This window comes from Gordionus sp. m RMFG-2023, chromosome 5 (genome assembly GCF_954871325.1).
Source record: "Gordionus sp. m RMFG-2023 chromosome 5, tfGorSpeb1-WG-v2, whole genome shotgun sequence".
NCBI lineage: Eukaryota > Metazoa > Nematomorpha > Gordioida > Chordodea > Parachordodidae > Gordionus > Gordionus sp. m RMFG-2023.
Genome location: NC_088779.1, coordinates 4,239,818 through 4,258,334, shown reverse-complemented (window position 1 = coordinate 4,258,334; position 18,517 = coordinate 4,239,818). Strand labels below are relative to the sequence as shown.

The window sequence follows — 18,517 nt, the reverse complement described above, 5'->3', positions numbered from 1 at the left end:
TGTACCAAATTTATGATCTTTAAGCTCGAGGTTTAAAAAGTTATTAGCTTTAACATTATTACACCTTCAATCGCCTTACCCCGGTCTTCCCTATTTACATTTTAATTTCCTTTCTTAAATGAATTTAAGTTTCCTCAATTAGAAGAGTCGCATATTAAGCTTAGTTGACAGAAACTACTTCCTGATTCTATCCCAGTTCAACAAATATTTGATAAGTCCCTTTAGTATATGAAACATTAAACACCTAAACCAAATTTTAAAAAATTACTATAGTTTAGCAATAAAATTGTTTATCTATTAACAATAATTTTTAAGACTACCTTGTTGTTCCTTAAAATACTATATATTTAAAATATAATCCTTAACCAGGGAAAATTAATAAGATTGTTTCATTAAACATAAATCATCGATTTTAAACGTGTATAATTGGTATTGCTAATAAAATTCCCAATGAACCATCTGCATTTTTTTTTAAAATTAAATTATTTACCAGGGAGTTTGCCAGTTCTCGTAAATATTAATTTTAAGCTAATAAAAAATTTCCCATTCTATGCCCACACTTCCTTATACCCAGAAATGCAACCCAGAAACAAGATTTGGAAGAAAAAAAATAGTAATTTTAAAATAACAAATATAATTGAAAAAAATTAGAAAAAGTATTATTATAAAAATAAAGTGAAAACTCAAAATTATTTATATAAAAATTTAATATCGCCAAACGTCCTACAATATTTGGACATAAAAATTTCCAATAAAAATATGATTGGAGGGTGGGGGTGCTCTAATAGTGCTTTAGTCCCTCCCATGCCAACCCACTAGTAAAATCCTGACTAGCCTATACTTATAAAATCTCAAAATTAAGCCAAAAAATTATAAAAATTATTAATTTAGATTTTAAAAAGTCAAAAAATTAATGACTATACTAAATATCTTAGAGAGAATGTTATTTATAGAAATATTAATAAAAATATTATATATTTTGTTATTAAATAGTATTAAATTAATATTTTATATCACGAACTCATTAAATTATCTTAATTTATTTTTTTTAATATAATTAAAATTCCAGCTACTGCAATAATTTTTTTTTAAAAATTTTTAATTTATTTTATTGAAACAATAACAAAGATGTCATGTATTTATAAAAAATGACAGGTGTTATGTTATTTTTTTAGAGTTAACTTAGTATACATGTGAAGAGCATGGGAATTATCAGAGATTATTTGAAATATGTAAAAGGTCCTGTATTTAATGTCATAACTGGCCCGAAAGGAAACATTATATTTAATAAAGATAAAAACTTGTGCTTGACATCAAGCTCAGAGGATGTTGCTTCATATGATTTAAAAACTCAGGAAAAAGTAATAATTATATAGAAATTATTAATTTCTTGCAATGAAAAGGTCAAATGTTATTATGGCGAAACCTCAGAAGTTACCATCTTAACGAATAATCATACTAATGGCGACATAGCAGTTGGCTATAGAGATGGTTCTTTGCAAGTATTTCACATAAATGATCAGGAATCCTTTATCACTTTTAATGGTCATAAATCTTCCATTACTGCTTTAAATTATGACATTAAAGGTTACAGATTAATATCAGGCTCACAAGTTTTTACTTATATTTAGAAATAAAATAATTTAGATAATAGGATACAAATATTGTTGTTTGGGATATGATAAGTGAAACTGGACTTTTTAAATTTAAAGGTCATAAGGGCAATATTACACAATGTCGTTTTCTTCCCACATCAAGGAGATGTTTATTAGGAGGAATTTCATTAAATTTATCAGATGATAATTATATATGTGAAGACATAATTATATCCTCATCTAAAGATGGTGCCATGAAGTTTTGGGATCTTAATGCTCAACACTGTTTTAAAACACTGTTTGAAAATTCTTTAGAGATTTTAGATTTTATCCTAATTGATGGAACATTTAGTAGATTCTCAGAGAATCTAAAATCTTCAATAGATTGTAATAATGATATGGTAACCAAGAAAATGGATATTTTAAAATTTCGCCTCATTTCTTTAACTTCAGAAAATTCCCTTAAAATGTGGGATATCGAAAAACATAATTCAGAGAATGTTTATTATTTTATTTAAATTGTAAATATTTATTATTTTTAGATAAAATCAAATTCAAACAATACAGAATTATTAAAAACAGAGGAAGAAACAATAGTATATGATTCTCTGTTAGATGTAAATTATATTGGGCAAATATATCGTAACTCCAAATCACTTGGTACTCGATTAATGTCAGATCAATCCTTTAAATATATTGGTAACAAATATAAAATATCACATAAATAAATGATACTTCATATTAATTTTTAGTTATTATAAAAACTAATTCACAAATAAATTACATCTAAATATCTAATTTGTAAATCCTTTTTCACCACTGATCAATAAATTGAGATTTAAATTATCTAACCTCTAGGGATTATATAGTATATGTGTTGTAGGAGTTAAGCAAATTCAAATAAGTCTCATAGACTTGGGTTTTTAGCAAATCTTAAAAACTATTAATCACGTGTTTGTTAATTTAGAATGATCTGATTTTGTTGGAAATATATTCTGATATGGAATCTAATATTAAGGGGAGTTCAAAGCTTTTCTTCAAAATTATCTAGTGTTGTAAACGAACGCGTTCATGTTCCTTTTATTTTTGATGAACTTTGAACATGTTCCCTTTTTATGATGAACGCGTTCGAATTTAACGTTAATTCAATTTTAAAAATATTTTTATTTATTTGAAAAATTTAATATTTCCAAATTTTTTTAAAAAATGTATTATTTATATTTTTTTAATCGGCTGTGTATTTCCTTTTCACATTTCAATTTTTTTAACACATAGTTTATTAATTTGAATATTATTGTTTATATTTTAATTTAATTGATTAGCATAAGCATGGATATTATTATTTAATCCTCATCTCTGATTCTGAAAATCCAAAATCAGATGAATTATCATTTCTATGGCCAAATATGATAAATGTTTTTTATTAACATCCTATATTTAAGGAACTAATCCAATATACCAAGTGTAAAATGTGGCCAAAAAGTATTATATTGTCAAAATCTTCAGGTTCCAATTTAAAACGACATTTGATTTTAATATTAATTATTTGATCTTATATGATAACTAAGTTAAATCATTAAATTTGAAGAAATAATGCATTTGGGATATTTGACCCCAATGATAGTTATTTTATTTAAAAAAATTAGTGGCCTCAAATATGGTCAACCATTGATAGACGCCGTATTGAATAAGATTAATAAAAGGTATTAAACCTATCACTCTCAATTAATTACATATTTTTATTTTTTAAAGATTTGAACATATATATAAGCATCAATATGTTCATTCTGCAATTATACATCCAGCATTCAAACTTCAATGGCCATGGATAAAACTTCCACAGAACGAACCTATTAAAAATAAACTTTAGCGTTATTGAAAAAATGCTTTGAAAACCCTAGAGAACTGTTAATTTATAGATATCCTTTTTTTTGTCGTGAGTAGAGAAGGGATTGGAGGATAACTTATCTCAATTTTTTGCAAATAACAAAACAATATGTTTTTAATTAATTCTCCACGTTAAAAGAGCTGTTTATTAAGTATAATACAGCAATCCCCTTATCTGCCCCTGTAGAGCGCGTTTTAGTTTAGCTAATGCCGTATTAACTGACAAGTGTTCCTGTCTATCAGTTAAATATTTTGAAAACAAATTGTTATTAAAATTTAATAAGAAAATTTTTTTATAAATAAAAATATCTTTTTATTCGCTATATTATATTATATTATCAAAATAAAACTATATTATTTTTTAACATGGCTAAAATATATTGTATTAAAAAATATAAGTTTATTTATTAAATTAAATTTAAAAAAAAATTTATCATAAAATTTTGAACGGTTTTATGAACGTGAACGCGTTCGATTTTCGATTTTTTTAGAAATGTTTACAGCACTAAAATTATCTGATATTGACAGGGTTTAGGTACTCTATATAGGTTGGAATATAATTCTAACATAATTAAGTCCTTCAGAATTAAAACCTGGGTAGTTAATAATTTAAGCTTTAAATATTTTCTAAGAATCTAGATTTGTTACACTCCTACTTCACTCACCGGATCTCCATAAAATATCTAACATATTATATAACTACCTACTTTTCTCTTTTTATAATTATAAAAATTAATAGTTCGCCATTTTGAAATAAATGATTTTTTAAATATAAAAAAAATGTGTATATATATATAGGTTGCCATGGCAATGACAGAACGCTAACCCTTTACCAAATTACCCCGGATGCCAAATTAAACAAAATTTATCGTAAGCACAAGTCTAGTCTCATATCTTACAATGGTAAAGAATTATTAAAATAGTACGAAATATAATGAAAACCTAAATTTTCCATTTTTTCAGAATAATCAATTAAATAATATTATTTTTTTCTGTCAAATTCTGAAATATGTATATCAGAGACCTGTAGACCTGACCTGACCCAGGTGCGGCCATATTTAATTTTTTTAAATATATCAGGGATGGGCCTTAGCCTAAAAATATAAAACCGGGGCTGGGCAGGGCCAAATTTTGAAAAAAAAATCTAGGCCTGGCCATGCTATGGTGTATATTATTCTTAGGACCTCTGCACTAGTAAAAAATATGTTTAAAGACTTGCGAATATGTGCTGAAAAGTAAAATATCACTAATAAAATAAAAATTAATTAAAAATTTATGATACAATAAATTAAATTATAATTTTTCAAATAAAAATATTATATTTTATAAAGTATGATAAAATATTTTGCAATGAAATAATTATATTTATATCAAGGGATAGGAAAACATAAAAATTTCCTGTTATTTCCCTGAGAATTTCCCTACCTTTACATATACCCTCCATCACCATCTAAAGGCTAAAATCTTACTATAATTAATTATCGGAAACATGTTTTTTATCGATTTTTTGAAAATAATTAAAATATGATTTATCAAAATTACTTTATGTTTCCCAAACATTTTTTACCCATATTTATTTGCCCAGTGTCTAAATATTATATATATATAAAAATATATTAAATTAAAAAAAAATTTTTTAATATACCGCCGCCGCCACCACCAATTTATTTGGGTGGCGGGTAAATTTACCCCCACTTCTCGACAACCTCCTATTTATATCTCGGGCACACTGGTCTAGTTATACCGGAATGAATCAAGCCGGTATGTCCTTATAATTCGCAGAACCTTGACCCTAAGCGAACATATATACTTTTTTTTCTGAGTCTGTTTAAGAGAATCTTTGTTTTATATATAAATTGTAATTTAAGACCTTACATATTTTATAAGTGACACTTTCCCTCGAAAATTCTTACGATTTTTTTTTTAAATCTTCATTTATTTATTTTTCTAGTTATAAGTGATTGATTGGGTTTTTTTTTTAAAACATTGGAGAAGTTAAGTTGTATACATAAATTCTTTCTTTCTTTCTTAAAATTTTTTTGGAGTTTTATAAATAAAGTTTAAACAAATCCTTTATTTAAACGACCCCCGTATTTAGGGCCGGGACTTATTTTGACTTTTTAAGATAAACCTGTGCCGGACCGGACCTGTTTTTAAAAAAACCTGGCCAGGCCGAAAATTCTTTTCAAAAAGAAATCCGCCTGGTCGGTCTGTGCAAATGGTACCTCTGCAGGTTTCTGATAAATAATATAAGATATTTTAAAAACCTGAGAACAAATACCTTTATAATTTATCTAAAACCGTAACCCGTTCATTTTTAGCAGCCGAATATCCTAACCGAACCCGAATTTGTGAAATAAAAAATATTCCCAATTTTTGGGGGGATTTAGAATGGGAACCGATGTTTGTAAAAAGAAAGGAAAACACGTATAAATCCTGATATGTTGCATTTTTATAAATGATTTTTACGTCTCAATTGGAAAAGAAAAAATTAGCTTCGTTGAATTTCCACACGTTTAATATTGCTTTTCATATCATATTTTGTAACAAATAGAACAAAAAAGAATAAACTTCATAATGCAATTATCCAAGAAATCTCTGAATATTATATGAATGCATAACAATTTATGATAGATGATGAGATTAGTGAATAAATATATATTTTGAGTTTGCGATACATATCCTTGGGCTGAGGCCTGGATCTTTAAAAAAAAAATCACATTAGGTTGCGGACAGGCTCGGTCCAAAAAAAGGATTTCTGGTAATTTTTTTAAACATCACTTATATGAAAAACAATAAAAACCTAGATAACGTTAATGTAGCCGAGAACTCCCTACTTCCCGAGAGACTAGTGGATTTAGAGATTAAACCATTCGAAGAAGACATAGTGTTATTGGATGCGAAAATTAAGTCCGCCCAACTTTCATCAAGTCATCATACCTCAACAATTTCCTCCGTCGATACTGGCAAAAGCGGTAAGCGGAATAAGAAGAAAAGGTTGAAGGGTAGGGATGGGAGTGCGCCAAATGTAGAAATTTTGAAGGTTTATTATTATTAAGCATTTTTTAAAAAAATAATGATTCTTAGGTTGGTTTCAATTTATTTAAAGGAAGAAAGGGATTTTTTTTCGCGGGATAAAGAACTGGTAGCCTAAAATCTTTGTGATATTTATATGATAGAAGGGTCATGATATAAATAAAAGTATTAAAAAATGGCGTTATCTATAAAACCGACCGATATTTTTGGACCTATTCTTATACTTATCGGTATACTTCTTGTTATGCCATTTTTGTTATTCGTAAATCTAAATCTTTAAACAAGGCTTTCATAATGCAAAGCGACAACAAGATATCGCAATACGAATTTAGCTTTGATTATAGTAGCGTCGGCAAAAGCTCCGAAAATCGTGCGAAAGAATTCGAAGGCGATGATGTCGACATCGAGAAAAAGTGTGGGTGGCGACTAACCTCCCTGTTAGAAAGTCAAGGACACTCTTCCGACGTTCGGTCTTTGGGTGTTAGCCAGGACCAGTCCTTGATACTCTCCTCCAGTGGAGAAAGCGTCAAAATATGGAATAGGTATTTATTATATTTTTTTAATATTTACTATTCGCAATTATAACAATCGAATAAGGGAATACATATTTTACTAACTCAAACGAATGCGAATATATAAATTAATCGATTCGTTCAACACCAAACACGAATAATTCCACTATTCGATTGGTATCCGTTTTTGGATATTATTTCCATTTTTATTCTTCTTCTCCGTTTTATGGCGATTTCCAGGTTTACCCGGGTAGGCCAGTTTTCCCTCTGATTTTTCTTTTCCATTTTTGACGGTCCTGAGCATCAATACTTGTAAGATTCAAGCTTCTCATATCCGCCGCTATCACATTTGTCCACGTCATCTTGGGTCTTCCTCTAGGTCTTGATCCTCCTACTTCCATCATTGTGCATCTCTTAACCCAGTCATCTCTTGTCATACGTTCCACATGCCCAAACCATCTTAGTCTATTTCGTCGCATTACCATACCAATCATTTCTATACCTAATCTTGCTCGCAATTCCTTGCTAGTTTTTCTCTCTCTCAGAGATACCCCACACATCCATCTAACCATCCTCATCTCTGTTCTTTCTAATTTGGCTTCGTGAATTGCTTTCATTGCCCATGTTTCACCGCCATAAACTAAACAACTCCTCACGCAGCTTACGTAAACTTTCCCCTTTAACTTCAGAGAAACTTTTTTATTTGTAAGAATAGACGACATCTCTCTGAACTTCTTCCAAGCTTGTCTGATCCTTGCAACAACAGCAGAATCTACACCACCATCTGCGTTTAGCATATCACCTAAATAACAAAACTTATCCACTTTTTCTAGGTTTAACCCATTGCCAATATCCAGACCACCATTTTTTAGGTTATCATTATTATGTATCCCTTTCATGCATGTTTTACAAATAAAGGTCATTCTTTCTAACATCAAACTGCCTTTTTTCCCACTACATCTTTTATGTACCCATTTCTGGCATCTGGTGCATTGGATAGAATTTCTAGCAACTCCTTTCCCACATACACCACAAGGCCACTTACCTGATTCTTCTATCTTTAGATTTTCCCCACCAATCATCACCTTTGTTTTTGATGCATTCATTTTCAGGCCCTTTGCTTCCATAGTCATCTTCCATTTACTAACTTTATCCCTCAATTCTCCCTCACTGTTTGCCATTAATACAAGGTCATCTGCATATAATATCTCCCAGGGAAGTCCTTCACGCATTTCTCTAGCCACCACATCCATTACTAAGATAAATAATAATGGACTCAGCACGGATCCTTGATGAAGTCCTACCTTCACCTCAAAGCTGTCACTATCACCATAATCCGTCCGTACTGCTGTTTGTGCTCCAACATACATTGCCATCACTGCGGTAACTAACCATTCCTCCACACCGGATTTTCTCAAGGCCCATCTTGTAATCTCACGCGGCACCCTATCAAATGCTTTCTCCAAATCAACAAACGCATAATAGAGTTTCTTTTCCTTCGCAAGATACTTCTCCTGAATTTGTCTCACCACAAAAATTGCATCTGTCGTGCCTTTTCCCGATGTAAAACCAAACTGCATTTCATCAATTTTGATTTGTTCCCTTATCCGCTTTTCTAACACTCTCAAATACTTTCATTGCATGTTACAAGAGTTTAATAGCTCTGTAAGACCCACAATCTAAAGGATCACCTTTCCCCTTGTATACTGGGATAATTATACTTCTTCGCCAGTCCTCGGGAATAGTACCTTCTGTGACAATCTGATTTGCTAAATTCATTAACCATTCATTCCCTAAATCATCAGAACCTTTAAACATCTCTGATACCACCATCGTTAAACCCGATGCCTTCCCTTTCTTCATCTTTTTCACTGCTCTCCTTATCTCGTCCTTGCCAAATTTACACCCTGGACCTTCTACCTTTGCACAACTAATATTATTATTCCATTCATTATCTTCTTTCAATAGTCCTTTCATGTAAATCTTCCAGGTGTTCTTAATACCACTACTATCAATCGTCATTTTTCCTTCCATATTTTTCAAACACTTTACACCTATCACATCCTGCCTCTTTTTTGACATCTGTTTTGCCATTCTAACCATATTTCTAATTCCATCAGCGCATTTCATTTCTTTAGCAAACTCGTGTCTTTTTTCTTCTTGAGCCTTCGCTATTAATTTCTTAGCATTTCTTTTAGCCATCTTGTAAATATCATTATCACTATTTTCTTTGCTATTATACCATACTTTGAAACACCTCCGTTTCTCATCCACGGCTTTCGCTACCTCTGGGCTCCACCACCAAGTCTCCTTATGTCTAGGCGGCCCTTTTGTCCATCCACATACCTCCTCAGTTGTCATTACCCAAGCTTTCTTCATAGCTTCCCACTTGTCATTCACCCCAGATGCTTGTGCCACCTCCGCCTCCCTAATCGCCAATGCCATATTGAATTGACATCTAGCATTCTCCTCCTTCAATTTCCAAACCTTCAGCCTTGGGACAAACTTTCTTTTAGTGACCCTGGCACCTTTAAGAGTGAGATCTCCTACAACTAGTCGATGCTGATTTATACATTCCTCTCCCGGTATCACTTTCACATTTTTAATTATACATCGATCACATCTCCTTAATAACAAGTAATCCACAACACTTTTGGTACTACCCGACTTATAAGTCACCAGCTTCTCTGATTCTTTCTTAAACATTGTATTACAAACAATCATATCCATAGCATCACTAAATTCTAAAATCCTCTCTCCTTCCAAATTTCTCATGCCGTAACTGAACCCTTCATGTACTCTTTCATAACCCTCACTACTCGCTCCCACATGTCCATTTAGATCGCCAGCCAGGATAATCCCCTCTTCATTTGCCAGTCTCGATGTCACCCCCAATAGACTGTCCCAAAATACATCTTTCTCTTCTTCACTTCTTCCAACCTGAGGAACATATGCCGAGATCATATTATATAGCTTTCTACCAATAATCATCTTGATAACCATTATCTGGTTGTCTAGCCTTCTCACTTCGACTACTTTGTCTACCAATTTCTCCGCAACCAATACCCCAACTCCAGCCTTACCATCATTACCTCCTTGCCAAAAGAATTTATACTTTTCGCTAGTCTTGCCAATCATTCTGGTCCCATTTCCTTTCCATCTAGTCTCCTGTATGCAGCACACATCTATATGTCTTCTGTGCAATACATCGACGACTTCTCCCGCTCTTCCCGTCATACTCCCAACATTCCATGTCGCGACCCTATCGATCACCCGTAAACTGGTTTCTCCACTTTTTATCAGGTCGTTTATGGCCGTCATAGGTTTCATTTTCATGAATAGTGGTTCCACCAGGTTTCCCATCCTTCTTTTTGTCGTAGGCGGATGAGGAGGCCCACGGGGTACTTTGGGCTGTACCCCGCCCATGCTTTGTTGTAACCATAGGGAAATTTTTGTAGCATGGTTTTTACAATCGGATGCCCTTCCTGACATCAACCTCTTTAAGTGGTTTTTTCTAGACCCAGATCACAGGGAACCTTTTAGACCTCCATTTGCCGCCAAAAGACGTTGCCACTCCCCCGCCACGATGAGGCTGAAGTTAGGATTTTGGGAGAGATTATTTCCATTTTTATATATCCAACCAATCGAAAAACTTCACTATATCCTTGGGCAACGTTTTATATTTCATTCATTTATTTAAACACCTTTACATTAATCAAATTAAATAGTCGCCTTAAAAATTAAACTTTTTTTTTTTAAAAAAACAAAAAAAGATTAAATCAGAGATGCATAAGGACTATGCCCTGCGAATATGGCCTGTGTTCTTTATTCTTGCCCGGCGACAAATTCATAGCTGTCGGATCTAAGGTAATTAGAGATTGTTGTAAAGTGTTATTAATGTGAAATAAAAGTTATTAATGTGAATTCAAAAAAAAAATGTTTCCGTCTTCGCGTAAACGGCTCGTTCAACTTGCCCCCTTTCGCGATAATAGGTTTTCCCGGACCTAACTTTTTGGTCTAGACTTTACGCTATAAATTGGATACATGTTTATTTTATTTTTTTTATCAATAATGATAGACTGGGAGAATTCATTTGTACGATTGTCAAACGGGTGAGTTATTGGAAAACGTCGAAGCTCACGTCGGTCCAGTGTGGGCCATTTGCTTGCATCCTAACCAGGTGTAATTTTTTGTTTTAAACATTTATTCCTATTTTTTCGAAATTTGTTAAACGACAGTCGTTAAACATTTCTTTTTTTTTAAAAAAAACAATATAATAACGTAATATAAATCTTACTTATAACGTAAATGTATTATATATGTTTCAGGTTTTAATAGAATAACGGATTCCTAATCTCGCATTTTAAAATCTTTGTAAAGGCAAATTTTTAATTTTGAAAAAAAAATCTTGTTAATTGGAAATGTATTCCAATATAAAACTTTGCCCTATCTATTTCACACAATTTCGCCATAAACCTTTGTGTATATTTTTAAAATGTGAAAGCTATTTAAGACAAAATATGGGAGAGCATTTAAGCGAAATTTCAATCGTGTCTAACAAACCAATTATATTGATATTGAATATTGCTGACTTCAATGTAATCATCCGTTCTAGGTCTGGTATTAATCCCATTGGTGGAACATGTGCCCGAATGAATTTCTAGAAAAATTTATGACATGTGCACTTATATCAATTTTCTCTGATATTTTAATAATATATTTCCTAATTTTTTGATCGACTCCACGCTTATCTTAAGTCAAAAGTTATCGCTTTGTCCCAAGGAGTTATAAAAACAAAATATGATTGACATTTTATATCTGTATAATTTTTTCTCCCCCATAATTAAGATGAAGCCTAATATCGATATCGTTTTAACTAATTATTTTTTAAAAAAAAAATACATTTTTAAGACGTCTATAATTAGTGGCGGAGGCGACAAAACCGTTAAATTTTGGGAATTAGAACTTGTCGAGGATTTGGTTTATTCGCCGGTCCTCAAACGCTTGACGCTTATTAACAGCAGGTCCTTCGTTCTGCCCGACGATATTCTATGTCTCAAGGCTAGGTTGGTTATATACGCATAAATGGAAACTAAAATATTAATTATTTATTCTTAATCACCCTATTTAAGTCCGGACGAAAGATTCCTGGCTGTCGGTTTGTTGGACAACACGGTGAAAATCTTCTATTTGGATACGCTCAAGGTGAGAAACGAAAATCACCAAATATTTTCCTGATTTATATATCCTATAATAGCGCCGATACATGTCAACTCATTTTTTTCTAAAAGTTATAATTAGCAGATTTAACTCTCCTCCTTCCTCCCCTCCCCCCATTTATTTTATGATAATAATACGCGCACCATTATTCCCAACATTATTTTTTGAAAAATCAAAAAATATGCCCACAGTTTTACTTGTGTCTCTACGGGCATTCCATGCCGGTCACGTGCTTGGACATAAGCTCGGATAGCGATCTTCTCGTGACCGGTTCCAACGACAAGGTGATCAAGATATGGGGAGCCAAGTTCGGTGATTGCCACAAAACCCTGTTCGGCCATTCGGATACTATTACGAATGTTTTGTTCCTTCCGCCCGCTAGTGAGATCTATTTATATTGATATATAATTTAAAAGAATTTGGAGATATAAGGGGAAAAAAAGAGAATTATATTTAATATTATCCTCTATAATTTTAATTAGGAGATTATTTTATAAATTTTGAATTTTGAATCCATATATTTTAGTTTGGAATCCTTAGTTTAAAAAACAGGTTCTGGTTCACGATCCCGAATATTTTTGCGATAAGCTACCATACCAGTTTCTGGAAAATTTTACTAATTTCCGGTTATTATGTGTTATCAAGTTCTGGTATTTTTTGTTAGAACCCGATTTCAGTTTCCCAGAATATATTTGTGATCACGAAAATAAAGTGTTATGGATAGATAATTTCTTTCTTTCTCTCTTTCTAAGAAAGAAAGGGAAAGAGAAGTGAGTTAGCGCCAAATTGTCAAAAATTATTTTTTTATGGGCTGAGTAGGAATTTTGAAAATGATTTTGAAGTTGATGAGCTAAAAATTTAAGTTGTTTTTCTTCATAAATAAAAAAAGGGCTGGGTTGGACAACTTGTTATATAAAAGATTTATGAAGATTTGGGTTCATATATATATCCCCGTTTAACGGGATAGAATAATGTTAAAACTCGAAAGGGAATATAGTATATATATATAATCTTTCAACATCTTATCCATTGTTACCTTTAGACAGGAAAAAAATTGTCATTTGACTTTTATCTACTTAGTATTTGTGAGAAGCGGTTAATATGACAAAAATACATTTTTATAAAAATTTGGGTAAAAGAAACAGTTCCTTTATTTCTTTTTTTTCCTTCTTTCTTTTCTTTTCTTTCCTTCTTTCTTTTCTTTCTACTCTTTAATAAGAGAAGAGGGAGAGAGGGAGGAAGGAAGGGGTATAAAGGAAAGAATAAGGTAGGTAGATTGGAACAAATCGATTCAAAAAATATACATCTTATAATTATTTAAAATCCTAATCAAAAATTTGTAGAAACCTCACTTAAAACGGTTCTAACAAAAAATACAAACGAATTATTATTGGATAGTTTATTTGTGAAGTTAGTGTTTATTAACAGAGTTGGGAAAGTGAACCAATATTCACTTTTGTATTTCAAAACGGCACCAGCTTTCAAGTCCAGATTCCAATTGACCTTATTGTTGCTTAAATATCATTATTATTATTACTATGCATTTTTTTAGACGTGTTTGAAATGGGAGGCCAAGAAAGACTGGAAAGAGACTCGCATCTGTTTTTTAGCGCGGGAAAAGATGGGCTCATCATCCAATGGGACGCTGATAAATTCGAAAAGATTTTCGTTTTGAAGGTTTATAAATTTCAAAATCTTGATCTCCTATACCTTATCTTGCACTTGTTTAATTTTAATAATTTGGGAAAAACATTAAATAGGAAACCGAACTGTGCTGAAATAATGAGCATGACGTCACTACCTCAACTTTTGCCATAATTAATTAATATAAAAAATCGCCGCTGTTTGGAGTTGGAGGCTAAAAAAAATTTTCCTATGTTATAATATATTACAAACTCTTATAAGAATTTTAGAAAAATTTTTAAGGGGTCGGGTTGAATATCATGTTTTTTTTGTTGCTTTGTCATGGAATTCAAGATATATATATATATAACATATTTATTATCCTTTATTTGATTGATGATTTTCCAAACGATCACTATTTTTTAAATGCAATGTCTCATTTACATAATCCGAATTCATAAATTGTATTTATCTATATATTATTATTAATAATAGGGTCACCACGCTGAAATATGGAGCGTAGCGGTATGCTCGACTTTCCTGATATCGGCGTCGCACGATAAAACTTTGCGAATTTGGTACAAATCGGACGAAATCATTAATCCTAAAGAAGAAGCAGAAAGGGAGATGCTGGAAGCTAGCGAAATGGACGATATAACTAATCTGCCGACTAACGTAAAATACAAATAAAAAAAGATTTTTGTATTTGAATCAATTTGTAAGATGCGCTCTATATATATCATATATTATAAATGAGTAATGGGGAAAAAAAGGAAAGATAGAATATTTTAATTGAATATTTTATTATTATTAAAAAACTCATTTTTTTATATCAGGTTCCTTTGAATTTAGAGGCCAATGGGGAGTGCGGTTTAGCCTCGGCCAAATCGTTAGAAACCTTGGATTCCACCGAAAGGCTGATACAGGCCCTCGAGTTTTACTCCAAGCAATGTGAGATGATGTGCGAGGATAAAACTTCAGTCAAAGGTAAATAATATTAATGTATTATATATGTATATGATCGATGCAACTATTTATTTTCTTGAACTCCTGCTTTTGCCATTATGGCCAAATAAAAATGTTCCATTTTAGATTGCGAACTAGGCCTTTTTTTTAAATCCCCATAAAATTCTAAAATAACTCCACGAGGAAATTACTAACATATTTTGTTTTTAAAGTTTCTACTACCAGCCAAAAATCGCTAAGCGCCGACGCTATAATCGACGAGGATGAAGAAGTAGAGAGAAGCGGTGATGTCGAAATGAATGATGTTTCTGACGACGAAGGATTTGCGGAAGCAATTATGTATGGCCAAAGTTCTACCATAGTTCAATTACCGGGTGTGTTAATTTTGTTTTATTTTAAATTTATTTTGCTTGAAATATCCTTTTTTTATAGCGGATTTCTTAAAATTTGACTTTTATGTAGATTCCCTGAAAATTCGAGATATTATTGTCACTTTTAAAACATTTCGTAAACCTGTTTTAATATTTGAATCGCCTCCTGTTCCTTATATCTTAATCACAATTATTTTCTCCTCAATACAAATTCCATATAAAAAAAAACTTGTTTGACCGATTTGTCATGAGGTAATTGGTTTAGAAATATTAATTTTTTTATATTTATATTCCTTCGGAATACTACATTTATTTTGCCTTAAGCCCTCGAATTAAGGGATCTTCGAGTTGGACACCCAATAGTTATTACAAATTTTTTAAATAATTTTAAAAAATACGTAAAAGTTATAAAGTTTTTATTTTATTTTTTTACCAATTCTTATATTTCCAGAGGATCTCGGGGAAAACGTCGTCAACGCTGAAGTAATAACGGAAAGCGAAATTACGTATTCTTCGACCACCGAACTCAAAACTCTTGGCCAAATTTTGCTGGAAAGACAAAGGGGTGCCAATGGTAACATGATGGGGGTGGGGAGAGGAAAACAAGAAATCAGTCCAGAAATTTGGGCTCTCAACACTTGTCTCAAGCAAATTAAATATAGGTACAATGTTCATTTTGCATTTCCTCCATAGTTTTACACAGTGGTTCGAACGCAACCCGAACTCGGAGAAAAAACCCGGGTTTTTGTTGGGAAGATAATCTGAACCCGAACCGAATCTGAACCCCGTTTATAAAATTTTACCCCGAACCGAACCCGGGAATTTTATTTGAACTCATATAATTGTAAATACAAATATTAAAAATTTACTTGACATTCTATAATATCTTCGAATTTCCCATTAAGTGAAGTGTTAATAAATTTTAAACAACTTAATTCATTTACTCCATTCTCAAAAATTCCTATTGGATTGTTAATAAATTTTAAACAATTAAATTTCATTTATGCCATTTATTTTTAATTTCTTATTCTCAAAGATTATTAATTAGAGGAAAATGAAAGTGAACAAGTCAAAGTAAAAATTATTATTAGGGGATATTGTTAATTTAAAGAAATACGTCTAAATAAAATTTTTTATACATGACTATGCTTTGTATTTTTAACTATATTTTGCCTATAAATAAAATAAAAAATTTATTTTTTATACCTAATTTATATCTAATTTTTTTATTTAAGATTATAATATAGATTTTTTTTTTAAAATCAATTTGAAAATTCTTAAACCCGGAACTAAACCCGGGTTCAAAAATATTTCCCTGAACCGAACCCGAACCGAACCCACCTAATTTTTTTAAACCTTAAACCAAACCCAGGCAAAAATTTTGCCGAATTCACATCCCTGGTTTTACATAGTAGCTTTTAGTTTTTCACTAAACCTTGATGATTTGATTGGTTAGAGAGATTAGAGGTCTGCCATAGGCGGGTCTAAAAAGCCCGCCTACTAATTGTTTTAAAATTTATTTAACCCGCCCTCCCGCTCACCTAAAATTTTTACCTACATCTATAAACATATATTAATTGATTGACATTCAAAACTTGACAGTTATACATCAATATAATAATAAAAAAATATCAATACCTTCAATGTATTGGATTGGTTGGATGAATTTTTTTTTTCCCCCTAACACATCACGAGCTAATTAAATAAATTTACCTATTGAAGAGTGATGGATTCTAAACAGGAGAATAAAAAGTTTTTTGACCACGTTATAAATACTACTATTCTTTTTCTGTACTATTTTAATTTGTATCATCTTTAGGAATTCTTTCGAACTTGTAAGGTGTCATTTCAAAATTAGGGATTGTTATTTTTTAAAGTATATACAATACAAAGATCAAACTATTTTTTTTTCTTTACAGTGAACTAGAATACTCTACGCTCCTGTTACCTCGACAGCACGTCACCATTCTTCTCGATCTGCTGTACAAATACCTGGAACCGTATATTACAACAAATGGCAATTCCCTAAACTCCTCTACTACCACCTTGATAGATGGTCAATCCTTGGAAATCACCGTGAAACTTCTATGTTTCTTACTCAAGACTCAATACATGGCCACATCCTTCGGCTCTAGTTCAACTTCCAATTTATCGTTCTCCGTTCCGGACTCGTATATTCCGGCCATTTTGGCGCTAAAAGACAAGATTTGCTCATTGGTGAATGGTTACAAAAACATTTTGGGTTTCAATCAAACCGTATTGCGACATTTGAATCTAAGAATAAATTCTCATAAGAGCAATGATCGAGATAAAGGTCTTACAAGTGTAAACGCGAATTTAAAATTTAATAATCGTCAACATAATGATCAAAAGGGCGGTCTCAAAAGAAAAAAAAAGAGGAACAAAAACGCGCCAAAATTATAATTTTCCTTTTTCTAATGTTATAAATATATAGATAATGCAAGAGATTCGAATGGACCAATAAAGAGATTGCTTTGATTTTTGTTTAAATTCGTATTCAAAATAAAAAGAAGAATATTTTGAGATTTTAATTATTTTTTTTCAAATTTATTGAATAATATCTTTAAATTATGATATTTATTAATATTATTTTTTTTTTAAATAGAACTTTTTTAGGCTTTCTTAGGTTCTAAGGGAACCAATAGCTCCATAATTAATTGCTCTTTTTTTAGAAGTGAGTGAGCAGAAACTGTTTAGGGTTTCTCATACTCCATTATTCTTTGATGATTTAATTTGGGTTGTTTGTAGGATTCTGCTATATTCTACGCCTTTTTTTATATCATTATTTATTTGTCACTCTATTTTCTTACACCTAGTGTTGTTAAAGGGCTCGTTTTGAGTCGATTTTTAGAAACGGCTGACTTAATATTTTATCCAGAAGAATATTTACGCAAGCCTGAAGATTTTGCTCATAGAAGAAACAAAGGTCGACAGATTTTATCCAAATCTCGAGCTTTAGGCAATATTTTTCTGGCTAAAATATTGAGTTTTGCCTTTTTAAAAAATCAGCTCACAACGAGCCCTTTAACAACACTACTTAGAACCCATTTTAATATTAGTGGGTATCGTTTTCAACGTTTACTTTTGTTTTCTTACATACATTTTATTTCAATATAATAGTTGAAACAAATACAATTTGTATTTTAAAATATTTTGAAGACGAAAAAAATACGTCGTTTTATAGGTTTTTTTTATTTTTGTTAAATACACAAATTTTTTTGTTTTGTTTTAGTATTTGTGAATCTGTCATGGGTTACTTTATTTGAATATTTACTGATATGATATG

At 31.3% G+C, this 18,517-nt stretch overlaps 1 protein-coding gene across 1 annotated transcript; it reads left to right on the top strand.

The window, feature by feature from the left end:
• The first annotated feature begins 1,202 nt into the window (after nt 1-1,202).
• Nucleotides 1,203-17,699, top strand: LOC135929848 (WD repeat-containing protein 3-like). Its single transcript, XM_065466578.1, has 18 exons — nt 1,203-1,361; nt 1,404-1,613; nt 1,655-2,095; nt 2,138-2,294; nt 4,281-4,385; nt 6,290-6,525; nt 6,804-7,060; nt 10,804-10,897; nt 11,109-11,210; nt 11,942-12,096; nt 12,163-12,235; nt 12,442-12,631; nt 13,803-13,927; nt 14,369-14,548; nt 14,710-14,860; nt 15,052-15,213; nt 15,662-15,872; nt 17,130-17,699. Exons 1-18 carry the CDS (start codon nt 1,203-1,205, stop codon nt 17,632-17,634), a joined length of 3,513 nt encoding a protein of 1,170 aa, XP_065322650.1. The 3' UTR covers nt 17,635-17,699.
• Nucleotides 17,700-18,517: the final 818 nt, after the last annotated feature.

Bases quoted from the DNA above. Each gene is read 5' to 3' on its own strand.
- LOC135929848 (XM_065466578.1), top strand. From the start codon at position 1,203: ATGGGAATTATCAGAGATTATTTGAAATATGTAAAAGGTCCTGTATTT. The intron at 12,632-13,802 runs GTGAGATCTATT...GCATTTTTTTAG, and splicing joins TTTGTTCCTTCCGCCCGCTA to ACGTGTTTGAAATGGGAGGC. The intron at 13,928-14,368 runs GTTTATAAATTT...TATTAATAATAG, and splicing joins AAAAGATTTTCGTTTTGAAG to GGTCACCACGCTGAAATATG.